The sequence below is a fragment of the Salminus brasiliensis genome, chromosome 1 (genome assembly GCF_030463535.1).
Source record: "Salminus brasiliensis chromosome 1, fSalBra1.hap2, whole genome shotgun sequence".
NCBI lineage: Eukaryota > Metazoa > Chordata > Actinopteri > Characiformes > Bryconidae > Salminus > Salminus brasiliensis.
Genome location: NC_132878.1, coordinates 65,975,782 through 66,001,515, shown reverse-complemented (window position 1 = coordinate 66,001,515; position 25,734 = coordinate 65,975,782). Strand labels below are relative to the sequence as shown.

The window sequence follows — 25,734 nt, the reverse complement described above, 5'->3', positions numbered from 1 at the left end:
CAAAGGGACAGCAGAGTTTATGTCAGGATGCTGAATTAATAGCTTTAAGCTGAGAGGGCTGGCCACTTTAATCATGGCCATTCAGCAAGCTGGTTCCTGCAGATTAAAACCTATTCACCATTACCTTAAAGTCCAAAGGTTTATTAAATGCATGGAGAACACATCTCAAACTTTAGCAGAAATGCCATGAATGTTTAGAGAAAAAAATCAGTGCATGTCTATTTATGACGAACAGTGCTGCACTGGGGAAAAACATATCTCACTAACAGTGTTTCAGGGGGATTGCTTCAGTTCTTAAAACTCAAATCTTACACAGTTTGTAATACGTTAGTCTTGTTCTATAACATTAATTCTGTCAAATTATAACAGGACAATATTCAAAAGGTCTATTCATAGGCAATTACTTTGAGGCAAAAAACTAAAGCATTTACACTGAACATATCAATTATCCCAATCTGCTACTGCTTTGAGAGGAAATGCATTAATTGGGTTAATATATGTAGTTTTATTATTTGTAACATTACCATAAAAGGCTACATATCTACACCTAATCTCATTGCTATTGAAAATGCTCTTCAGAATTTCAATATGTCAAATACAGACCTCTGCATCTCTGCTTAAAAATAACAATTATATAGAAAAAAGACTATCACATAATCAATTTAGCCTGTGTTCTCATCACTGCTTTCAACATTCCCTGCTATTTCAATATCAGGAAATAAAATTTCTATTTTACGTACAGCCTGCTGCAGTGGGGTTGAAAAACAGTGGGTGGTATGTATTTTACAAGGCCAGTGTGTTAACCATCTCATTGATCACAGGGCTTTTATAGGGCGAGTGTTTATTTTGGGGGTCTTGCTCTTACTGGGGGAAACAGATGGGGCTAAGCAGGACTAGAACATATGAGAATGCTTAAAAAGACCCCATGTCTGCTGTGAGTTAATCAGAAAGCAATCAACATGCAGTAATTGGACATTAAAATGCTAAATGAAGAGTCCTTTTAAAGATTCAAAACATACCAAAAATTCAAAATTCTAGATTTGCTTGTCATTTTGTTTTCTTTTTATACTTACTATATACAATACGAACATGTACAATATAGATTCAAACATAATACATTTAATTTTACAAAATTTATTTTACACAGTGCATTTCAGGACAATAAGAATGTAAACAAACATGTAAATCTTTTTTTTTTTTTTACGTATTTTTAAGTTAAATCATCTCAACAGGTCAACATGTTGAACAAGTGCTCACAACCTAATGCACAAATGCTTACCTAAAGCAAGAAGAAAAAAATGAGGGTTAAGGGTACCAATAGGTGACCAGTTAAAGATGTTATATGTGGTTCTTGACTTTGATGTATGGTTCTAAGAACACTCTTTCATTTGTTTAGACTCTTATAGAGCATATCTGCACTTATTGAACATATGTAGGTTCATTAAGGTATCAAAAGGTGCTTCTGACACATAACGTTTACTATACCTGCCGTGCATGTTACGGCTGATTTATATTATTGGTAGTGGTTTCATTGTTTATTTATGGAATATTACAGTCTTTCTACTGCTTTCTTTCTGGTACTTCCCAAAACATTCACCCGTGCCACTCTTCACACACTACCTGGCATCAGCTAAACTTACTGATGGATGGCAGAGTTCCCTGTTTGTCCAATGTGTGTGTGTGTCTCGTTGCAGTAAAAGGCTCTTCTCTCTCTCTTCATGTGAAATAGAGCTGAAAGGTCAGCTTTAGTTCAGTATTCAGGCCATTCACACACACACAGTGGCGACTGTTGACACAGTGTGAGACGGCTGTCCACAGGCAAAGTGACTAGCTATGAAAGACCACCTCAGCAACAAAAATGTCTCACTGCAGTGTCAAAAAGACAGAGCCGGCACTATGTCACCTCCATCCAGAAACTCAATATTTACGACTCAAAAGTGCAGGACTCAGAGCACAGGACTCAGGACTCAGGATTCAGAGATTAGGACGCAGAGCACAGGACTCAGAGATCAGGACTCAGAGCTCAGGACTCATGAAACTGAACTAAATAAAACTTAATGGAATAAAATCAGGGCAGATTGAGCTGAACTGAAGTAAACAGGGAGGAGTTGGAATGGAATGGAAATCCTGCCATAAATGGATTCATAGATTCAGGGTTTAATGATGGATCACTGTGACCCGATCAACTTTCAATCTGCTGAATAAAAGCTGCTCTTCTTTCCTGTGTATGTAGATCATGCAGTTTGTGTTCTTGTAGATTTTGAGAAGAAGAATTTAATGATCAATCTCACAATAACAACAAGCTCATAACGCTCAAAAAAGGATGTCCTACAGCACATCTACAGTGTCAGGTGTTCCTGTTACTACATTTTACTGCAGGGGTCTGACTGCAGCTGTATTTAAAAACACAAACATGAACCAGAAACCAGAGACATGTAATCACCTCACATATTCTCCCTGCAAAAATGCTTCCCAGAAAATAATTGATAATAATAATAATAATAATAATAATAATTATTATTATTATTATTATTATTATTATAACAACAATAATAAAAAGAAAAAGAAGAGGACGAAATGATGATAATGATGATGAGTAAGAAAACAATGTTCTGTGTTGTAGTTAGACTATTTGATAATGAAAACGAATTATTATATATTCCAGGTCTACGAACATATTAAAATAATCATAATAACACTTGTCATCATCGTCGTCAATGATTAGTGCTGTTGTTGTTCTCGTTGTTATTATTTTACTTTTGTGCAAATGCGTTCTCGTTAACGTTAGAAACGAATATGGCGAAAAATGATAGCGCATTGTTTCCCGATCCTGTAATACAGCCCCTTTACTCTCCTATTAGCAAAGCGACCACACACCACACATATGATCACGCGCACACATACAAGGTTAGACAATACTAATTAAATTTGAATGAAATGAAAATAAGTGACGTCAATGATTCACGCGCGTTTTATTTTAATTTAATACACAACCCCAGAGCACTGCCCTACTTTTTAACACACCGCACAAAATATTTAATATTATTATCTATATTGTTGTTATTGTTATGTCACAATAATAATAATAATAATAATAATAATAATAATAATAATAATCATAGACAATTACAATAACAAATATTATCTCACTCTACATTATATTTGTCAGTGAAATCTCTTTCGAATTATGTTTTATGCAGATATTTATACAATTCTTAGATATTTAAAATCATATCTTTATCTAGCTTAACTTCAGCTTAAATATTTGACCACCACCATTTACAATATGACAATAAAAGAAGACAAAAACAATGCACACATTTAAAAAGCACTTCAGTGGTGAATTTAATAATGACTTCTCAACTACATTCATATTCACAATTAAAATGCCATAAATTACAGTTTTACCAAAACATAAAATAAACAACTAGAGTCTTTTCAGTCCAGTTTTCCACTCTTGGAAAGAGGCTGAAGAGCACTAGACATGTTGATATCTAAAACACAGGAACTGGAAGTTTTACAAAATGTACAGCACACTGCAGCAAGAACATCCGTCCAGCAGAGTCTATGAGAAAAGCTAAGAGGAGTTCATGATGGGCCTGGAATACACACCTTGGTAGTAAGAAGGTTCTGAGGGAAGATTATGGGGCTCCAAACTGCTTTTGGCTGACATGCTGCCCAGTGAGAGCGAACTGGACAGTTGCGATCCATAGCTGGAGTGCTGCATGACCTGCTCATAGCTTTTCAGCTCCATTCTGTGATGCTGCTGCTCTGAAGACATTAGGTTGGTGATGGAGAAGGGGTGGTTGAAAGAGTAATGATGCTCAGGTTTGAGCGGTGCGTCATGATGGTGAAGTGGGTGGTGCTGAGACAGAGGATGAGGGTGAGGATGAAGATGCTGAGGGTGAGAAACGTGATGTTGGTGATGATGGTGCTGCTGTGATAGAGGAACGGGTGATTCTGGTTGTTCTGGGCTCAAAGCCGGCCTGGCTTTGGCCTCTGACCTTTTATGGTCCTTGGTGGGTGTGCTGGGTTGAGGGGAATCTTTAGAAGATTGACCCTCGCTTTCTTTCCTGCTGGACTCCTTTTCCAATTGCTTTTCACACTTGAATCGCTTTTGCCTCCTCAGGTAACAGCCGTTTTCGAACATGTTACCTGAATCTGGATGTAGTGTCCAGAAAGAACCTTTGCCTGGTTTGTCTGGTGATCTAGGCACTTTGAGGAAGCAGTCGTTGAAGGACAGCGAGTGGCGGATGGAGTTCTGCCAGCGCTGTTGGTTCTGCCTATAAAATGGGAATAGATCCATGATCCATTGATAGATCTCGCTTAGCGTCAGCATTTTTGATGAAGACTGCTGGATGGCCATGGTGATCAGAGATATGTAGGAATATGGAGGTTTAGCATGTGTGTAGCTTCTTCGGTAGGCTTTGGGGTCCCTCGGTCTGTTGGCCTGGCCATAAACAGGACTGACCACGTTCATGCTGGAGTAGGAGGCCAGGGAGTTCATTGGCGTTGGTGACCCGCCACTAATGGGGCTCATGCTGGGATTCAGACTGGCACCCATGGTGCCTGGAGAACCACCTGAAACTGGGTGGCTCACTCCAGTGTTCATGTAAGGCACAGAGTTCATTGAGCTAGCAGCACAGCTCAGGCCCTGAACGCCCATGTAGGAACCCATTGAGGTCATCCCCAGTCCGCTACTCATAGTTCCCACGGTGGTGTAGCACTGAAAAGAGAAAGTGATGGTTAATGCACACTCTCAACCACAACGTCTTAAGCTTTTTTGGAACCAAGGTGACACCTTTATATGTTGCTGTACATGAATTATTCTAAACTTCTAAACAAAATTATATTTTGGGGGCCAGTATTTATTTCTGTCCAATGACCCTTGATTACTAAATTCAGCATATTCTGCATTATTGTTCAAAAAATATTTGAACAATAATTAGAAAAAAAAAGGGTTTTCTTTAGTGAAGGCAACAGTTCCTTATAGAACCATGACAACCCAAAGAACCCTTTTGGATTATCAAATGCTTCTTTGTATGATTATCGGGTTCTTCACATCTCTCTACCAGTTATGCACAGACAGACTTTGACGAGAGTGCACATATAAAATATCCACCGGGAAATGTGAATTTCTGGTTCTGGTTCTGGCAACTGTTATGGGTTATATTTAATCAAAGGTGTAATTCACAGATTACCCTTCGTCTTATCTTTAATTTCACTTTTTTCACTCTTTGTGTTTGAGATAGAAATAATACAATAGGTGTTTTTAACACGTGACGACAAGTCTCACTTTCAATCGGTGCTTTATTTTGCTAGTTTTACTGTCACAGCGCGTTAGATGATTTAAAGCATGCAGTAGCTGAATGACTATTTTATTCGATTTCCCTGTAAAACAATTCAAAGACTTACTAATTGGCATCTGTTTTAGATCTTTTACAATAAAGAAATGAAAATGCGTTGCATTAGGATGATCCCATGGAATCCCATCAAACTGAAATCTACTCAAATTGCTAAATATAAATGAGTTCTGCTTCATTCAAATATGTTTTTTTCGTTCATTTCTTTAACTTGTTTAAGCAAACTCAGCAGCACATTGATTTTTAAACAATCAATAGTCTCCAAAAATGACCACACAGTGACATGAAGGACATAAAGGGCAAACACGAATGGAAGTGTGAAGTATAAACAATATGAAATACAGTATGAAATATAAACTAAATATAATAAAGATAATAAATAATAATATTTAAGGATTTCATATTTTCGAGTTCACTTTGAAAAGTAAAAACCAATAAAAATATGTATTAAATTAAGGCAACACGAGCTCAAGAGTTTAAAATTGTTTAACGGATCAAATGGCAAACGTTGTTGGTATTTATCTAAATGGATCAAATATATCACTCAAATTATTGCAACTAAATAATCGGAACGACAATGATTGTGTTGATGTACTTCGCTCTTGTGAGGATTTACAGTAACAGTTACTGTTCAATGCACTTAAAATGTGATTGAGAGCTCCTAGCGTTCATTCCGTTTTTAAACCGTTTTATCATTTAATCAATTTATTAAAATGCTTATTCGTGTTATTAAATAACAAAGTCGCTAAAAGCTGCGAGTACGAACTTCATTTAAAACACTTAATATTTAATGCGTGTTTTCAATTTGCGTTATAAAAACGGATGCTTAGACACTTTAAACGGATACATAACTTAACACTCATAACACTTGGTTTTTACTTTTGTTCTTTCTGTAAAATGAATAAACACATCTTCTAATAGCAGTCAGTATGCAGAAATGTCTGTAGTCCTCTTATAGTGGGTCCTCGCCAGTTTGCTCGGAGGGGGTCTGGAGGCGCCTCAAGTCAATATTTGATCGCAAAGTTAATATTATCTCAAGGCCAATATTGAACTGTAGACAGGAGGGAAATAAATACATAAAAAGTACCCACCTCTGGCTCTGCGTAATAGGCGCTCCAGTCTGGGTGTCCGGTCTCGTGTCCTTCCATTTTCACAGCACCCAGCATGTTTCACAGGCCACAGCGGGACACTGGATAGACTAAGAGGGTGAAGACAGACTGTAAAGACCCCCTCAGGTTGTGGGGGGGATCTGTGGGCAGCAGTCTTGGCTATGCTTGCTGAGTGAGCAGCAGCAGCAGCTCATGTGGGAGTTGAAACTGCGCTGCGCCTCTGCTGACGAGGAACAGGCTCAGAGTGACGTGGGTTAATACTGCTGCTGCTTCTGCAGAAGAGGTGATAACAGCACTAAGGGCTGCTGCAGGCTTTCCCAATCCAGTCCTGGGGGAACCCCGGTCAGTTCATGTTTTTGCTTTTTCCCCAGTTCCAGGCTCACACCTGAGTCACGTAATCAAGAGGACCTACAGTCATTCCGCACGTTCATATTTCCATATTTTCTTTTACGGCTTCAGGTTCACACCTAAACCAGATAATCAAGTGCTCTTGAATAGAGTCTGCATTCCAGTTTTAAATTTAACAGATCCGTTGTGTTATAATACAGTGAAGTCCACATTTTCCTCGCTCCTAAATCACCTGTAGCACTTACTTATAAGCTACTAAAATGTTTCACAGTCCCCTCCTGTGGGATGCTAAGCCAGTCCACATTTTATATTTCCATCCCAAACCGACTGTAAAATAATCCAGTCTTTGGAGGGTTCATCTGCCAGTCCATAATTTTGTTCTATCCCATCTGCCAGAATGTCTGAACCTTACTTTTCTTTGTCATTTGGAGCAGCTGTGCCAGAGTTTGGGTAGCATGTTTTATTTTCCTCAAAAAAAAAAAAACATGGACTGAGAACTGGACTCCATTAGCAATTCTCAACCTTCTACCTACGAACCTTCGTACCTGGCTCGGGTGTGTTTGGAGTTGAAATAGTATAGAAATGTGTACACATATTCTTTAAACCCATCCAGTCCATCTAGGGACTGTAGAATCTCATTCAACCAGTCTATCCCAGCTCCTAGCACAGATATTCAGTGTTGTTGACTGCTTGGATCAGGTGTTTCAGATGCAAAAAAGCCCTTTTTATAGCTCCCCATTGCCAGGCCCTGGTGTGTTTGGAGTTGGAAAAGACTGGATCTGGTCTGAATACATTTCTAACATACAGGGCCCAACATTAATGTAGGAATTTTAAATTTAGTCCTTGTGGTTCTTACTGATGCTTTGTTGTGTTGCAATTCCTAACACATCGAAATCAGATAATTAGCATATGCAGTCTCTAATTATCTGGGTTAGGTATGTTGAAATTAAAACATATAAACATGTGAATATAAAAGCTAAAGGTGCTCAAGGGCCCAACAGTGGCAGCTTGCCAAGCCCAACTGACAACCCTGTCATCAATAGCCCAGAGCTGAGCCACTATTGCCCCACAGGCATGTGTTTTTTGACCATTTTATGTGTAAACTATATGTGCTATTTTAGGACTGGATTTGGACTGTCTGAAAATGGTCACTTAATAGTTTTCATTCAATTAACCTTCAGAAATAAGTGACTCCAGTGCAGACTCAGATTATGATGTATACCAAAATGAGGGAATATGATGAGAATGAAAAGTCCATTTTATTCAGAGCTGTACACACTTTACCATTGCAGAGTACACATGCACTAATCAAAAGAACAGGGATTTATTAGATTTGTGCCAAAACTATTTCTCATAAGGATTTGGATGACAGGAAGACATTAAGCTGCAGTAGGATCTTTCACTCAGCATTGTCCCATCCTGTTAAAGCCTTCAGTCTGAGGAATGTGGATTGGCATTTTTTTGTCAACAAGTGTGGTCTCATCATGCATTTACATACATTAAATGTGGACTGTTTAATGCTAAATGAAACCATGTTGAAAAATGTCAACCAATATGTGAATTTTATATGGTGCTCAGTCTTAATCACTGTTATTGTATTTTAACTCAAGTGGAAACATTTTTAGCTTCAGGTTCAAAGTCCAATTGATTGTATTTGGAAATTTGTTGACATGTCCTTTTTTGTCGAGGGCATAGGGAGCAGTGATTTGAACACTGAGGTTCAGCGGTTTCGAAACAAAGCTAAAGGGTCAACTCAAACACAAAACACACTCTTATCTTGCAGCAAAACAAGACGTACTGAAACTCATCATCTCTGTCATGTCAAAACATTGTGTGCTTATAGTTTTTGCCAGCAGCGCTTTAAAATGCATGAACATGTCCTGAAAAGGTTAATGTTGATCATATCAGGGTTTTGCTATGTCAGTAATGTAATGTTTGTTGTCCTCAATCAGTTACATTCCTTTTGAGTATCATTTAAATATATATCTATGTGTATTTCTTTATTTATTTCATTTCAAAAATACATCTGCCTATTACACCATGTTTCATTTTCTTGACAAACAGTAGAAATGTTTACTGTTACAATAAATCACATTGACCTTTTTGGATTTTTTGTTCTGAGTGCAACCATATACAAATGATCTTGCTGCTGAGGACTAAGATGGGTGTTGTTTTTATTATTCCATATTGTCCAGTGTTTACATGTTTACTGCTTAGTCTCTATGGTCATACTGTTTAGTTAATCTATAATTATATACTATAAAACACTGTGTTAACAGAACGTTCTTATTCTAATAAAGGAAACATGCAGTTTGATATTGGGTTCATCTAATATGCCTGACCAAAGCTGGCCACAGCTAATAGCTGATAAAGCCAACCCGAGAAAATAGGAAAGATCCCTTCAGCTCAATTGAGCATTTTTTCATGCCAATGTATTTACTCATTACACTAGAACATTCCAACCATTTTATATTCCCAAACATCATTTCAAAACAGAGCAGCATCCTGCCATATCCTTTATTGTCTAAAATAATGGTAAAATAATACACACAAACACAATAAGTGATTTTCCATAACCAGCAGTTGACACAAGTTGGAAACATATTGGTTTAAAATATAGATTTTCAAAAAAAAAAAAAAACTATTAACACCTACAGCTTTAACAATGGGACACATATAAACAACACAGTCTTAAAATCAGGTTCCCATAAGGATTCTTTGGAGCAGTGCTATGGAAAAAGGGAAGTTTCCTAAAACCCATGGCGGAGGGGCACATACAGTGTTTTGGGGGAAAAAGTCCCCAAAGAATCCACATTTGCTCAGACTTATTATTTAGACCTATTTTACCTCAATAAGCATTACATGCAAAACTCAAGTACTAAGATAGTGAATCACAATAGTTGTGTTGTGGTCATGGTGACCTCTGGTTCCTATCACCACCAATAAATTCATTTTCTCTACAATGAATCATTTTACACCAAATTAAACTGAATTAATCACAACTATTGAATTGTTCACTACATTTTGAACAATATGTGGAATTCCCTTTTAGTGCCATTCAATCCGGTTTGCTGCAGTTGTCCGGCATTATCCGGAATGTGCCAGGCAGGGCGAGTGGGAAAGTACACACGAGAGACTGCAGACAGCAGGGCTGGGAACAGTAGCACTGCCAGGAATATTTTATAACTAGTATAGCGTGAGTAACCTAGAAATCGAAAAAAAATCTAGAGCAGGGGATAATGATGGTAGTATAGGACCTGGAGTCAATAGCACTATTACCACTATTTGTTTTCAAAGGGATAAGCTTGATGCTGCGTGAACCCTCGCAAGCACCTGTCCTGGACTGTATTGTTGCTTCATAAGTACTTTCTGCTGGCATCCAAATATGCCTATAGAAAAAAGAAAAAAAACAGCAACAATGATGAACATCTAATCAAACCCACAAATGCAGATCACAATACACAACAAACAACAAAAAAAATGTCCACGTTGAACAGCAGATTACAGTTACACTTGAATATATCACTTTTTTCATAATTATTTAAAAAATGCTTTTTATATATAGTTTTTAAATATATAGTGTAGGAAAAAAAAACTACGAATTCCAAATTATTGCTTTAAAATACGATTGTCATGTGAAATGTGGACAGACTTTTCAATGTGTATTCCAGTCAGTCGATCCCTATTCTTATGGACTTCTCACAGCTTATAGGGAAACAGTGTGAGGTCCTGATCTGAGTCAGCAAAGCCAGAGGATCATGTCACCACTGCCCAGTCTGTGTTTGTTTATTCAAGCACACCCCTACAAGATCCTTATAAATCTGGCCTTTACAAGGTCTGACAGCGAACAGGCCAGCCACTGAAGAGGCCACAGTCTGGCCACCCTTCAGATTAGGACCCCATCAGCCTCCTGCAGCTACACACAAACACACCTACACTGCCTCCCGTGGAGAAAACACAATACGAAGAAACAGTGGCCTGGTGGGGGAGAGCCAGCACTAAACTTTCTTTTACTGCTTTGAATCCCCCTTCCCTTTACACACACACATGCACAGAGAGAGAGAGAGAGAGAGAGAGAGAGAGAGAGAGAGAGGGAGAGGAGAGAGAGGGATGTTCAGAACATTTTAAAAAACTAGTGATGGCTGAAGAGGGACGCTGTACGTGTTTTAGGGTCTGACAGGGCCTTAAAAATGTACTAAATTACTATTTTGGCAGAATGGTAGTGGGACCCAGTGTAATACACTTTCAAGGGGTCTATTTATCTTGTCTTTTTTCAATTTGACAGTCAGTTATTGATAACTGTATAAATAGAAATGCTCCAAAATGACTTAAAATAAAACCCTTTTCATATTGACGTCCATTGAAAGTTAGGTAAGTGTGTTTCCTTGTCCTGTAAAGTTACCAGTTTTGGTAAATCAGCACAGTGATTTATCAGTCTACTCATGCTTTAGTAGAGCTCAGTAACACTGAGGTAAATAACTGATCAGCACAGTGATTTATCAGTCTACTCATGCTTTAGTAGAGCTCAGTAACACTGAGATAAATAACTGATCAGCACAGTGATTTATCAGTCTACTCATGCTTTAGTAGAGCTCAGTAACACTGAGATAAATAACTGATCAGCACAGTGATTTATCAGTCTACTCATGCTTTAGTAGAGTTCAGTAACACTGAGATAAATAACTGATCAGCACAGTGATTTATCAGTCTACTCAGGCTTTAGTAGAGCTCAGTAACACTGAGATAAATAACTGATCAGCACAGTGATTTATCAGTCTACTCATGCTCCAGTAGAGCTCAGTAACACTGAGGTAAATAACTGATCAGCACAGTGATTTATCAGTCTACTCATGCTTTAGTAGAGCTCAGTAACACTGAGATAAATAACTGATCAGCACATTGATTTATCAGTCTACTCAAGCTTTAGTAGAGCTCAGTAACACTGAGATAAATAACTGATCAGCACAGTGATTTATCAGTCTACTCATGCTTTAGTAGAGTTCAGTAACACTGAGATAAATAACTGATCAGCACAGTGATTTATCAGCCTACTCATGCTTTAGTAGAGCTCAGTAACACTGAGACAAATAACTGATCAGCACAGTGATTTATCAGTCTACTCATGCTTTAGTAGAGTTCAGTAACACTGAGATAAATAACTGATCTTTTTTCAATTTGACAGTCAGTTATTGATAACTGTATAAATAGAAATGCTCCAAAATGACTTAATATAAAACCCTTTTCATATTGACGTCCATTGAAAGTTAGGAAGTGTGTTTCCTTGTCCTGTAAAGTTACCAGTTTTGGTAAATCAGCACAGTGATTTATCAGTCTACTCATGCTTTAGTAGAGTTCAGTGACACTGAGATAAATAACTGATCAGCACAGTGATTTATCAGTCTACTCATGCTTTAGTAGAGTTCAGTAACACTGAGGTAAATAACTGATCAGCACAGTGATTTATCAGTCTACTCATGCTTTAGTAGAGCTCAGTAACACTGAGATAAATAACTGATCAGCACAGTGATTTATCAGTCTACTCAGGCTTTAGTAGAGCTCAGTAACACTGAGATAAATAACTGATCAGCACAGTGATTTATCAGTCTACTCATGCTCCAGTAGAGCTCTGTAACACTGAGACAAATAACTGATCAGCACAGTGATTTATCAGTCTACTCATGCTTTAGTAGAGTTCAGTGACACTGAGATAAATAACTGATCAGCACAGTGATTTATCAGTCTACTCATGCTTTAGTAGAGCTCAGTAACACTGAGATAAATAACTGATCAGCACAGTGATTTATCAGTCTACTCATGCTTTAGTAGAGTTCAGTAACACTGAGATAAATAACTGATCAGCACAGTGATTTATCAGTCTACTCATGCTTTAGTAGAGCTCAGTAACACTGAGATAAATAACTGATCAGCACAGTGATTTATTAGTCTACTCATGCTTTAGTAGAGCTCAGTAACACTGAGATAAATAACAAATCAGCACAGTGATTTATCAGTCTACTTAGGTTTTGGCAGAGCTCAGTAATACTGAGATACATAACTGATCAGCACAGTGATTTATTAGTCTATTCAGGCTTTAGTAGAGCTCAGTAACACTGAGGTAAATAACTGATCAGCACAGTGATTTATCAGTCTACTCATGCTTTAGTAGAGTTCAGTAACACTGAGATAAATGACTGATCAGCACAGTGATTTATCAGTCTACTCATGCTTTAGTAGAGTTCAGTAACACTGAGATAAATGACTGATCAGCACAGTGATTTATCAGTCTACTCAGGCTTTAGTAGAGCTCAGTGACACTGAGATAAATAACTGATCAGCACAGTGATTTATCAGTCTACTCATGCTTTAGTAGAGTTCAGTGACACTGAGATAAATAACTGATCAGCACAGTGATTTATCAGTCTACTCATGCTTTAGTAGAGCTCAGTGACACTGAGATAAATAACTGATCAGCACAGTGATTTATCAGTCTACTCATGCTTTAGTAGAGTTCAGTAACACTGAGATAAATGACTGATCAGCACAGTGATTTATCAGTCTACTCATGCTTTAGTAGAGCTCAGTAACACTGAGGTAAATAACTGATCAGCACAGTGATTTATCAGTCTACTCATGCTTTAGTAGAGCTCAGTAACACTGAGGTAAATAACTGATCAGCACAGTGATTCAGTCTACTCATGCTTTAGTAGAGCTTTCATCAAAGTAGACTGATAAATCACTAGGCTGATCAATGATTGATCTGTGTTACTAAGCTCTGTTAAATAGGTTCTTGACATTTACAAACTTCACTGAAACATGGCTCTTTATGAAAACCAAATGGTGATGGTTCTACAGCATCCATTCTTTGTCACCTTGAAGTTTCTAAGAATTAGTTAAACCATTTTGAGTATCCCACCGACTTAAACAAATACAAAAAGAGAAAGATCAGGCAACGTTTTGATCCAAAATTCATTTATAAAAAGGACAATGGTAGTTTTCCCACCTTCAAATTACATAATTGGATTTCATATTCTGGAATTGTCCATTTAATCCAAAATGTACCGAAAAAAGACTGTTAGAATTGAACTAAGCAAAACAAACAAACAATGTAGACAATGTAGTTTTCTTCACAATCATATTACTATCAAGTTACTCCGTATGTACAGTTGCTATAAAAATGAGGATAATACAAATCCCTTTCCTGCAGCGACACCTGCTGGCCATCCTACTGAGTTACTAAAAGTGCCGTCTTCATCAAGGTAATTGGCTAAAACTAAAAGCTCATTGGATAAACCATATTCATATATATATATATATATATATATATATATATATATATATACATATATATATATATATATATATATATATATATATATATATATATATATATATATGTATCTTATGTATATAAATATGATTTTTAAAAAGTACAAAAAACATAAAATACATAAAACATGTATCTTTTTTCAATATTTGTTTAATGCAAATACCCTGTATCTGAGAATGAAAAATAAAAATAGTAATAAAAATAAAACAAATGTAAAGTTAAAGGGTGTTAATGGTAAATCCATCACCATTGAAACTGTGCCCTATTCACTATACACTACATGTGAAAACCCAGATCAATAGGTAGTGAACGATTTTGGACACATCGCTCTGTCTGTCTGTGTGTGTGTGTGTGTGTGTGTGTGTGTGGCACAGCTGTGGGACAGCGGAGTGCGTCACGTAAACAGTCTGGACGTCAGTCTTCCTCAGAGAAGCAATCAGAGTGATGGATTATCGGTATTGCATGTCTGTTTAGTGGACATCCTTTGTACACTATATTTTCGGGTGCACTGCGGGATTGTTAGCTACATGTGGCAGTAGTTTTATCGCGTTTCTAAAACCAGAAATCTAAGTGCTCGTTTCCAATGTATTTTGGCCCGGCAGTGTTTCCGTAGGCGGGGGTGCGTAATCCTGTATGTCGGGTGAGGTGAAGAAAGCGTGAAGGTGAGTGTGCTTGTGTTAGAGCAGCGTTCCTGCTGAAGTCCACGTGCACAATGTCGAGTTTATTCATTTTTATTTTACACATGTAAGTCAGATCTAGAAGAGTTTAACCAGTGCCTGGTGTGAGTCCGGGGCAGAAAAGCAAAGTTGGGCGGTGTGCTCTGTAACGTCACTGGATAAAAGACTGGTTCAGCATAGACTAAACATGACTGTCTCTGCAAAAAGCAGATATAGTGATGTGCTGGGCAAGTTTCCTGAGCTGTATATCCTCCGCCTGCACCCTAAGTGGTAGCTACATCAGCTACAGTCTGCAGGGGCTGTTTAAGGAACTACGGGTATCTCGAGTTTTTATCTCGGCCTTGTGCTCTTTGGTCACAAAGCACAGAAACGATAAATGGCCAATATCCTGATTTTGTTAATCCCCAGAACCACATTAGACGCTCCTCTTTATGAGTTTATGTATCTAATACAGTCTACAGACAGCACAGCTCAAATCCGGTGTTCTGTCGAAATGTGCTACCCATCAATATATCCCACCTAGGAACAGTTTTGAATGTCTTCCAGCGTTTTTCATGGTGGTAATATATATATATATTTTTTTTTCTCGTGTGCTTCTTACAATCTGAGCTCACTGTTAATTTGCTCGAGTGTTCCCTATCGCTATATCCCACCCACTGGTTTATTTAGCTTGGCAGTTAGACCCATTAATGTACACTATCAATGGGAGCATGCCTCCAGACCTGTCTGAACACCGGCTGTGTGTGAATATGGAGGTAGCTAGCTAGCTGACTTGATGCCTTGCTGCCCATGCTGTCTCAGAAGGCAGTGTAGTGATGACGGTCTCTGTGCCTTTTTACGTTATACAGCTCACAGCTAGATATGAGCGTTTAGCTGGCACCATTTTTGCCCAATAAAAAAGGCTAGATTACTAAACTTAGACTCAGACATGACTGGGTGACCACTAGCTCTACATCTAGCTATAGTTAACAAAGCGGTTATTTATTTATATTTATAATTTGAGGTACATGGATCTGGTGTTGCACTGGGATTCATTTGCCATTTTCAACCTCTCCTTATTAATATCACAGGCTGCAGTTTAATGTGTCTTTAAGGCTGGTGGATGTAAATGAATTTTATGGTTGACTTGGTATTTCATAAAAGCAAGATTTCACAGGCCCAAAGTTCAGGATTGTCATTCCTCGGCTCTTCTGGATGAACGGGCTCATGCCACCAATAGGTGGTAAGAATTAAGAAGTGATGATGAAGTATTGAATATGTGGTCTCATTAATTAGAATTAGAAACATTTCACATTTTCCCATTGAACGTCAGTCCTACGGCCACTAAACACACTTGCTCAAAAATGGGGGTGAGAACACACACATCCAGAGCAGTGGGCAGTTATTACAGTGCCCGGAGAGGGAGCTAGGTACTTTGCTTACTATTTATTGTCAAAGTTTAGAGAATGGGGCTTAAGGAAGAAATCTACAGGTTCTTGAGTGGTAGCTGTCTTCACAGCAGCTCTGTGAAGTGGTTTTGTAAATGCGTGTGTCTCTGTTCCAGATGGCCCCCAAGACCATGGAGCCCTTGGCCAAAAAAATCTTCAAAGGAATTATTATTCTGGAGGTTGCTGGTGTGTTTGCAGCATACGGGATATTTCATAAGATGAACTCCAGCCGAGGTAAAAGTCATTACAAGAATCATTTAAGAATGGTTTTCTTCTTGTATCGATTAAGTAAAACAAAAAAATACCTCACTGTTTTTCCTTCTCCCAGATTTCAGAGGCACAATGAACAAATACTTTCCACCAGTTCTCGATGGTATGCTGAAATGAACGACTGATACTCTATGCATCAATAATATTCATTTTGCTTTATACTTTGCATTTTGTTGCAGCATCAAATAATCAGTAAAATAACATCTTGTAAAATGCACTTTATGTGTAAGTTTACTCCATATTAGAAACATTTGCCACCAATTTGGCAACTAAACACATGTGAGAACTGTCTGATGTATATAACTTCTTCCTTCTCTCAGTTTTTTACAAGTCCAACGAGTGGTCTGGAATTTATGGCCTCCGGGAAGCAGATCAGGAAGCATGGTCCAAGAAGGATTAAATGCACATGGATACACACACACATGGGATGACAGACTCTTCATTTCTTTCTGCCAACAGTCCTTTTGCCTGTTCCGGCCTTTCCAAATGATTTCCTTTTTTTGAACATGGCCTTTTTTCTCCGGAGCGTCTTTACATCACGTCCTTGAATCCAGTCATCACGCTTGGATTCCCATTTCAGCTGCTTGATGCCTGTTTGAGGGAAAAAACGGAAGCGCAGGCTTAGTTACAGTAGAGCCTTACCTATATCATGTCAAAGCACTGTTTATTTAAAAAGAAATAAAATTAAAAAATGGATAAAATAAATGATCAGCAAATTCATCAATAAGTACAGCTGTAAAATTAATTATAAATGGTTGATTATTTATATGCTGACCAGACCTGGACGTCTGTCAGCATTACTGACCAGTACGTGACTTTACCCTTGAGGAGGATCTTGGCTAGCATCTGGTCAATTGAATAAATAGAGTGTTTAACCCATGAACTGTGTTTTTCTCTCGCATACTGCAATTGTCTGTTCGATACTCACTGGCTTTGTCTTTGTTGGCCATCGCATTCATGCCGATGCTGTCCAACTTGGAGTCCACATTCTCATCCAGCAATTCCCCAAACTAGTGCAGAGGAGACATCACATTAATTATGAACACATGGGGTAGGGGGGGTATCCTTCATATATACTCAGTATATTCTGTATAATGACTCCCAAAAGCTGTAGAATAATAAGGCGGAGACTTTTACCTCTTCAGCTGATGCAAAAATAGCTGCATCATGCTTCTTTCCTTTCTTCTTTTTTCCTGGATTCAAAAGAAAAACACAAGTGTAGTGGTCATGTTAAAAGCATTTTAGGAACTGTTACACAGATTAATTAGATTCACCCAGTGTCATTTAGTGCTTCTTAACTAATCATTGTTTTATTTATTGTTTCAATAGTAGAAAAAAATTGGTTGCAGATAAATTTCATAATTTCAAAGGGAATGACTAACAAAGCCAAATCCTGTTTAGGAATGAATGTTTAATCAAATAAAGATAGTTAACTGCAGTATAATTTTTTGTATTTGTTTTTATAATTATTCAACAAGCTTTTTGTTGTCCCCAAAATAAATGGGTTAATATACACCAATTTCAAAATGATGTTGGAAACCTAACTTTAAGCCTGGGCTACTCATATGTATCTTATAGGTCCACATAAATTTCCACTGGTTCCATAGATGACCAACGAGCGATATAAATCCCATACATCCCGCAAAATTAGCAGATGACCAACCTACAGTCCTCACAAAGTTCAAAACTACACTAGTATTGGATGTTGCATGTGCGTCCATTTGCACATATGTCTCAGCAATGGGCACAACTTAAAGTAGCTTAATGAATTCCACAGGAGAGGTCAAAAATACGGAGCATATGTGCAATTTAGAGGGAGACATAACACCATGTTTCTGTTACCAAGTCTTTGAACATGAAAACAAAAGGTGAAACCAGCCAGACGGAGGTACTTGTGTTCATGTGCAAGTGCGTTTCGGTGCTGCTTAATGTAGTAATTTAAGATGGTTGATTAGTGTGGTTCTTACCTCCACGTTGTTTGGTCTTGATGGCAACTCACGTTACCACTCTTCATAATGGCCACAATTTCATTGCAGATTAAGCAAACTGCCTTTGGAGTGCTCATGCAATAAGCTATTGCTATGATGTCATTGGAAATTTCTAAACATAGTGTACTTCAATACACCTTGGAGAGAATCTGAAAGTACTAATATTTCTCAGCTCACCAAAAGACCCAGAGAAATCCAGCTGCTCTGATGATTTCCTCTTCCCCTTCTTCAGTTTTACTTCTGATGGATCATCCATATCTAAACAAATTACATGACAAACAAGATGGTGGATTCATGAACTGCACATGTATTTAATCAATGACCACAATTACTACTACTAGAAATATACTTTTTGTAAAGAATTGGACATACCATCAAAGTCATCTCCATCCTCCAGCTCTGGTACTGAAACAAAACATTGAACACATTACTTTGAATTATGAAAATTATATATACACATTTTTTTAATGAGAGAGATGATCTCACACACACACACCTTCTTCCTCGTCCTCTCCATCAGGGTCCATAAACTCGCCACCCGCCTCCTCCAGCTCATCTCCTAACGGATCATCATCATCCATACTTCCCAGAGAGACTTCCTCATCATCTAGGTCATCATCAGTGTCCAGGTCAGAGTCTTCTCCTTTCTTGCCTTTCTTGGATTTGCTCTTCACATTACTGCAAGAGATGCATCAGCTTTATGCAAATTATCAAGTAGTAAAGCATCAATTAATTTATTTAAAATTTATTTATGTAGCACTTTTAGGCATTATAGAAATCCAAGTCTGGGCCAGAATGCTTTTTAAACATTGCTGCCAAAAGAACAGTTTCTGTCTGATTTTACTCAGACAAGAGCTTTATGATTTTACTTAGACAAGAGCTTTATGTAATGTTATGTCCTGTGAGAAAATTCAATAAAAAGAGTCACGATTAATATGCTTCCATCAGTAATGTTGTGTAGATCACAAATTGTGCATTTTCTTTTACTTGGCTTTCCCATCGGCTACTGACGAGAAAATAATATGTGTGTAGACTAATCACAACATTTTGCCCCAAAAAAGTGATCTAAAAATTGTTGATTCTTAAACAGTCAAGTATACACTACCCTCAATCAACCAGATGATCTTAACACCAAGATGCCTTTTGGCAAAACTGAGCCCAAATAAAGTGTCAAAAACATTTCTACCATTTGGTGCAATGTTTTTATCCATTAAAGTCAAAGAGAAAAGGTGGAACTGTAGGAACTACTTTCACCATTTGCTGTTTTTTTCATTTGCCATTAGGGGTGTTTGTTAGCACTGCGGTGTTCTGATGCTCAATGTACTAGGCTGAATGAGAACTCTCAAGAGGAGTATCCAGTTAGTGGTGTTTAAAGTCTGTACTCTAAAAAGACACCAGGGGACAGAGCAGACTGAGTACACGGAGCAAAGTACAACGCTGGCTTTATTCGTGCACTGTGGATTCTAAGAAAAGTCAGCTGCGTATTTTTGCTGAAAATCTGCCAATTGCAACACATAGGTGATGGATACTACACACCATATCTTCAAAATAAAGAGTAAAACTAAATCTCTGGACGTTTCCGGATTTACTTCAGTAGTTAAAAGACAGTAAAAGTCACTTACCCAGCAAAGTCTAGGTCATCATCCTTAAAATCAGTAAAGTAGCTGTCACCTTCAAAGGTGTCTGAAAACACACATAGTTTTAATGTTACTGGCCACAGTGAGAAAATCCTGCTTTCCAATGCTGCTTTTCACTCCTGCTGTACTTACCAAGCATTCTGTCAAACTCATCGTCGTCCACATCTTCCACACTTTCATCATCACCTCTCTGAGGCTTCTGCAGCTTCTCTGCCTCATGCTTCTTAAAGAACCTGAACAGAGGAGGATGAACAGCATGTTTCTTATGTTCATATTAGACAAACCGATCTGTTGCTGTGTTGCTTCTTGTGCTGTTTCCCAGACTGTTAAATAGCGGACTAAACTCACCCAGTTTAAACAAATAAACATTAGGCTGTAACTGACGGCTGTCCGGGAGTTCTGTCCTATGCACTCATTGAGAAATGCACTTTTCTTTTTACACCCATTTTCAAATGTAAAAATGCACTTTTAGAAATATCAAATCAGCCTACAATCACTGAACGCGTAGTGTGATCTACCACTGAACAACTTTACAAACTTTACCAATATTAGAAAGGTACAAGATTATGTCAGTCTAATGCTAAACAAGTTAAACAAGCTCACCTGTAAAAGAACACCTCATCCACAGGGATCTGACTCTCCTCTTTGGCCAAATACTCCTTGCAGTTTACTGTTAAAAAAATAATAACAAACAATAAATAAATAAATACATAAATAAATAAATAAATAAATAAATACATGCACATGTTAATGTTTTTCTTAACCTTTATTTCCCTCTGCATTTCTTTACTCACCAGGTAATGACCGAACATTATTCATGAACTGATTTTTCTTTGGCTGCATCACAGTGGCCTCTGTGTTTTCTGTAAACAAAGAGATTTTAACCACCTAAACTCCACAGATGTTGACGACCTGAAGCCTACTGCCCAGGAAGTATGTGGAAAACAGTATTCATTCATATATTAGGAGATGGTGGTTCGGACATTAAGGTTCAGGGGTTGACCAGCTTGGTAAGGACATGGTAAGGCCTAGGGTACGAGATTAGTTGGACATATTTTTCCTGTTGCCTAGATCAAGCTGGCATGCATGTTCAAATGTACAACATACAATGTCAAACATAAATTCATTTTGTATTAATGACTGAATAATAAATTCCTGCGCTAATCACCCAGCATTCACATACCTCAATATATGGTTAGATGAAGGATATTCTGAGTAAATGTTACAAATGGACTTGGTTTCTCCTTATGAGCTTTCACACATTCTGTGCATAGATTTTTTTTTGAACATGTGGTAATCACTACAGACAAGCTTGATAAAATGACACTACCCACCTTCCCTTGTAAAACTAATTAGCTATACCTAAAACAGAAATATTTGACTCACTTTTGCCCTTCATCTGTTTAGGGTTTCTGAACACAAACCGATCCAAAAATCTGATGAGTGTGAAGTCCTGCAGAGGGTCTCCTGTGTACTGGATGAACTCTCCCTGATGGCAAGCAAATCAGTGTGAATGAGTGAGAATGAGAATAGAGTTGGTAGAGTTTCTGGTCTGTGCACATATAAACACTCACCTGCAAAATGGTCTTTGCAAAAAGAGCCACAGAGGGATGAAAATGCAAAGAGAGCTACAAAAGAGAAAATACCACAGTAAGCTACAAGAATGTCTGCCTGTCTGATCCAAAAATGTTAAAAAGTAAATCACAATAAATATAAATAAAACAAAAGTTCTGTACCTTCTGCAGCTCCCAGAGTGTAGTGTTGTTTGCCCCACAGTACAAAGGATTTCGGTGAATGGGATCGTATATCTTTATATTCTTACCTGTACAGAAATATAGTGCTTACATTAAAAAAAAAAAATAAATAAATAAATAAAAAAAGGAAAATCCACATATTGTACTTTTATGACATTTAGCTGACGCTCTTGTCCAGAGCGACTTATAAGGCTACTCGTATTACAGATGTGGACCAGTGTGTGTTAGGAGTTATGCCTAAGGACCCTAAATTGATGCAGTGCAGCATAGACACCCGGACCAGAAATATACCACTGGCAGGTATTGGCGTTATCCGTTGCGCAACACAAACATAATTAAAACCATGGATCAATATGTTTTATGTCCTTGGCATTTCTGCATGTGCAGCCTTCAAATACTAAACGGCTAAACTGGGGTTTGTTTTAAAAACAAACAAACAAAAACTAATGAAACAGCAACAGGTGTTTTTAGAAATAGAGAGACACTATCTAGATTTCCATACACATAAGTCTGAATTCTCAAAGCCAGATACATGCCTGACTACGAACTACAGCAAAACACTGAATTAAATCAAACAGCATTACAAAACCATGTTTTAGAACTGTTCCACTTTACCCTCCAGGTTTTGGTGATGAACCCACGATGCAGTTGGTTTGGGCTGCTCTGGTTTTTCATTCTGTCCCTCTTCAGCTTTATCTGCATCCACAAACCTCTCTTCATCATCTTCCTCCTCAAAACCCTTAAGGTCTTGAAACTTTTCCTCTTCAGCATCCTAAAGTATTGTATATTTGTAAATGAACATCTTGGTATTACATAAGACAGCCTTGATGTTGGAAATACTGGAAAGTCTAAACCAATAAAATGGTTTGCTCTCTTTGCATTACATATGCACATAAATAGAACCAAATAGGAACCAGAAAACTCATTTTATTGATTTAAATTTTCAGTGAAAACTTGAAAAATGTACTAATGCTTTAGGCCAGTCATTGGAATATCCTGTTAGCCAGCCACTAATCACAATATCGTCCGATCATAAACATTTTTTATATATCTACAATTTGCAACAGAATGAACAATTTACTAATTAGATCAATTAAATGTGGTGACAAAAACATAACATACCCCTTCTTCCTTAAGAAGAAGCTTGAGGCCAGGTTTGTTCTTCATGACCTCCGACACCAGAAAGAGTGCACCGCACGCGAACGTGGGGTTTTGCTCACAGCTGACCTGCAAGAGCCTCTTTACAAAGGCCTTGATCCGCCGCAGAACTATGTCTGCTTTCAGGGATTTATACAGTAGATTAAGGAACATGCTCTGTCTCGAGCATACGGCCAGGCCTGGATCCAACATCTTCCTGTAAGAAACACATACTTGGTCTCTAGCACTAATTTAAAAATCATGTAATTAGTATCAGTAAATTCATGCAATAACATCTGTGTGTTTATGTTTTAAAAACAGCTTCCGACATGGCTCAGCCAGTCTTGCTGTACAGTCAGAACTTCTTTATAATTCAGACTGTTGTTAGAGTCATTCTGCTGGTGCTTACCTGTAAAGAGCTACATAGTAGCGATCAGACACCGTCTGCTGAGAGTCCATGACTTGAAAGAGCAGCATCAGAGCTTGCACAGCGGTGCTGAACTTCACTAAGTGCACCACTTTAAACAGAGTGTCCATCTGCTCCCGGACTTTTTCGTCAGCCACCTTTGCATATGGATATGCCCGGTTCACTCCCGTCAGCAAAGCACTAAGCATCTTGGAATCCACGTTTTTCTTCTGAACGCAGACTCGGAAGAAGGTGAAGTAAATAGTGATGAGTTTAGTGGCCAGGTCGCATTCTTCATGGCTCAGCAACACCTGGTTGAGGAAGCAGGCGGCATAGTACTGAGCTTTAGAGCTGATATTAGGTCTGAACATGAGGTGCTCCACTTCAGTGCACACCACCACTTTCATGATGGGGTGTTTGTGAAGAAGTGTCTCCAGCAGGTATGATGCTTTGGAGGCCACTTTGTACTCAGGATCTCCTAACTTGTTGACTATGTGAGCTAACAGGGCTTTTTCCTGCTCGGGCTGGTTACACAGAAGCTCATGAGCAGTGGTTAGCGCCTTGGTTTTGTTGGCCAGGACAGAGTCATGAGCCAGAGTGTTCAGAGCCACCACAAACTCTGCCATCAGCAGCTTCAGCCGGTGCTCGAAGTACCAAAAGACCAGCCTCCGGTCTCGGACGTCGCGGTTTCCGCTGGCTCTCTCCTCCAGCTCATCGAAAGGCCGCTGTGCAAAGGCACGAAGCTTGCGGTTTTCTGGCAAAAGGTCAGACAACAGCAGCTCCCTGAGGGTATCCAGTGCCATCAGGCCTTCCCTGCGACTGCCTTTCTTTTTGATCAAAGTGACCAAGCTCTCAATATGCTCCAGACAGTGCACAGGAGCATCCTGGATCAAAACAGTCATAGCCGCCATCCTGTCAGCGAGAGTCCCAGTTGAGACGACATTCTTCATCCAGGCCGTGTTGGCTCCTTTTTGAAAGTTCTTCTTGGATTTGTAAAGTTCGGCTTCAGCCTCAAAGAGTTTCTGAGCCAAAACCTTGTACTGAGAAACCAAAGATTCATCCTGAACTGAAGAGCTGCTCTCTGAAGTGTATTCTATATCGTACCATTTCCCACCAGGTTTGATCAAGAGTGACTGTCTGGGGTAAAACTCAAAAAGGCTGGCCTTCTGCCTGGCCTTCTTTCCTGCAGCTGCAGCTTTTTTAGCCTCTTTATCCTTCTTCTTGCGCTCAGAGTCTTGCTTGGCTGCAGATGTCTTGGCAGGCTCTGTTTTGGCAGGTTCTTTTTTCTTGTTCAACTTTTTCTCCAAAGCTTCTGCGGGTTTCTCCTCTTGCTCACCCTCATTGTCGCTTTCGTCGTCTTCACCCTTAATGACCTGGTTATCCAAATAGGCACGGATGCCCAGCTTTGTGATGAATGTCTCTAGTTCCCCGTCCTCCAAATCATCAATAGCACCTTTCTTTCCACCATTTAGTAGCTCGTTATTGTCGTCGATACCAGCAAGCATGACATAATCTGCCTGTATTAACAGATACAACAATGAATGAAATAAATGAATACATATGATAATATATATCTCTCAAAAAGAAAAATAGCATTACTTCTACTACTAACCTAATCTGTTCATGATAAAATAAAAGGTGTGTGGTGTCTTACAGATGTCTTGCTTTTAGGTATTTGAAACTATTATTACTATCATCATTAATGTGATGTCCAATTTTAAATGTAAGTGGCATTTTCAGTTTCATCTTTAATGGTGCACAGGTTAGGCTACATCTACTGAAAACATCCATTAAAAAGAAGCCAACTTTATCATCGCTCAAGTTAACACAGGATCAGAGATTTTATATAAAGTATAAATGATATAAATATGGTGTAAATAGTGGCAGTTATAACTGCTTCTACAGTATCCCATGCCTACATTCAGCTCTCCACGTGTGGAGATGATCTGTTAGCATGGACCTAGCTGTTAGCATGGACCTAGCTAGCCAGTCGTGTTCTCCTCTAAAAATCTTCACCTTGGTGCCACCCATCCGCAGGACATCATCCAGAGTAAACTCGTCGTCCCCATCTTCTTTCTCCTCTTCTGCTTCATCGTTGCCATTTTCAAACGTGTCCTCTTCATCCTCCTCGAATCTCACGGCTTTCGGCATCTGTTTGCGTTTCGCAGCCATGCTGGAAACATGGGTTTGGAAAGGCGCAGGTCCTGGAAGGTAGGGAAAAAATGAAAGTCTGCTGCCTTGTCTCTTTGTTACAGGTTATTAATACTTATGTTGTAACTTTATATTTAACC

General features: G+C 38.5%; 3 protein-coding genes across 3 annotated transcripts; 1 reads left to right on the top strand and 2 right to left on the bottom strand.

The window, feature by feature from the left end:
* Window positions 1–3,509: 3,509 nt before the first annotated feature.
* On the bottom strand, window positions 3,510–6,627 carry LOC140535204 (hepatocyte nuclear factor 3-beta-like). The gene is made up of 2 exons (XM_072656598.1): window positions 6,455–6,627; window positions 3,510–4,726 (listed from the first exon to the last, which is right to left on the bottom strand). The coding sequence occupies exons 1-2, from the start codon at window positions 6,527–6,529 to the stop codon at window positions 3,578–3,580; spliced, it is 1,224 nt and encodes a 407-aa protein (XP_072512699.1). The 5' UTR covers window positions 6,530–6,627; the 3' UTR covers window positions 3,510–3,577.
* Window positions 6,628–14,403: 7,776 nt separating this feature from the next.
* LOC140561644 (protein CEBPZOS-like) lies at window positions 14,404–17,404 on the top strand. The gene is made up of 5 exons (XM_072686877.1): window positions 14,404–14,602; window positions 14,750–14,809; window positions 16,368–16,485; window positions 16,580–16,624; window positions 16,842–17,404. The coding sequence occupies exons 3-5, from the start codon at window positions 16,368–16,370 to the stop codon at window positions 16,919–16,921; spliced, it is 243 nt and encodes an 80-aa protein (XP_072542978.1). The 5' UTR covers window positions 14,404–14,602; window positions 14,750–14,809; the 3' UTR covers window positions 16,922–17,404.
* cebpz (CCAAT enhancer binding protein zeta) lies at window positions 16,662–25,642 on the bottom strand. Its single transcript, XM_072686866.1, has 17 exons — window positions 25,460–25,642; window positions 23,447–24,960; window positions 23,023–23,254; window positions 22,516–22,672; window positions 21,883–21,968; window positions 21,721–21,774; window positions 21,533–21,635; window positions 20,941–21,009; window positions 20,750–20,816; window positions 20,279–20,379; window positions 20,132–20,192; window positions 19,006–19,187; window positions 18,882–18,914; window positions 18,687–18,767; window positions 17,659–17,714; window positions 17,450–17,531; window positions 16,662–17,112 (listed from the first exon to the last, which is right to left on the bottom strand). The coding sequence occupies exons 1-17, from the start codon at window positions 25,613–25,615 to the stop codon at window positions 16,961–16,963; spliced, it is 3,186 nt and encodes a 1,061-aa protein (XP_072542967.1). The 5' UTR covers window positions 25,616–25,642; the 3' UTR covers window positions 16,662–16,960.
* Between the last annotated feature and the right edge of the window lie 92 nt (window positions 25,643–25,734).

Excerpts from the sequence above, each read along its gene's own strand:
- LOC140535204 (XM_072656598.1), bottom strand. The coding sequence starts at position 6,529 with ATGCTGGGTGCTGTGAAAATGGAAGGACACGAGACCGGACACCCAGAC. Across the intron at positions 4,727-6,454 it reads CCTATTACGCAGAGCCAGAG|TGCTACACCACCGTGGGAAC; the intron begins GTGGGTACTTTT and ends TTCTCTTTTCAG.
- LOC140561644 (XM_072686877.1), top strand. The coding sequence starts at position 16,368 with ATGGCCCCCAAGACCATGGAGCCCTTGGCCAAAAAAATCTTCAAAGGA. Across the intron at positions 16,486-16,579 it reads TAAGATGAACTCCAGCCGAG|ATTTCAGAGGCACAATGAAC; the intron begins GTAAAAGTCATT and ends TCCTTCTCCCAG. Across the intron at positions 16,625-16,841 it reads CTTTCCACCAGTTCTCGATG|TTTTTTACAAGTCCAACGAG; the intron begins GTATGCTGAAAT and ends TCCTTCTCTCAG.
- cebpz (XM_072686866.1), bottom strand. The coding sequence starts at position 25,615 with ATGGCTGCGAAACGCAAACAGATGCCGAAAGCCGTGAGATTCGAGGAG. Across the intron at positions 20,817-20,940 it reads TAATGTTCGGTCATTACCTG|TAAACTGCAAGGAGTATTTG; the intron begins GTGAGTAAAGAA and ends TTTTTTTAACAG. Across the intron at positions 20,380-20,749 it reads GATGAGGTGTTCTTTTACAG|GTTCTTTAAGAAGCATGAGG; the intron begins GTGAGCTTGTTT and ends TCCTCTGTTCAG.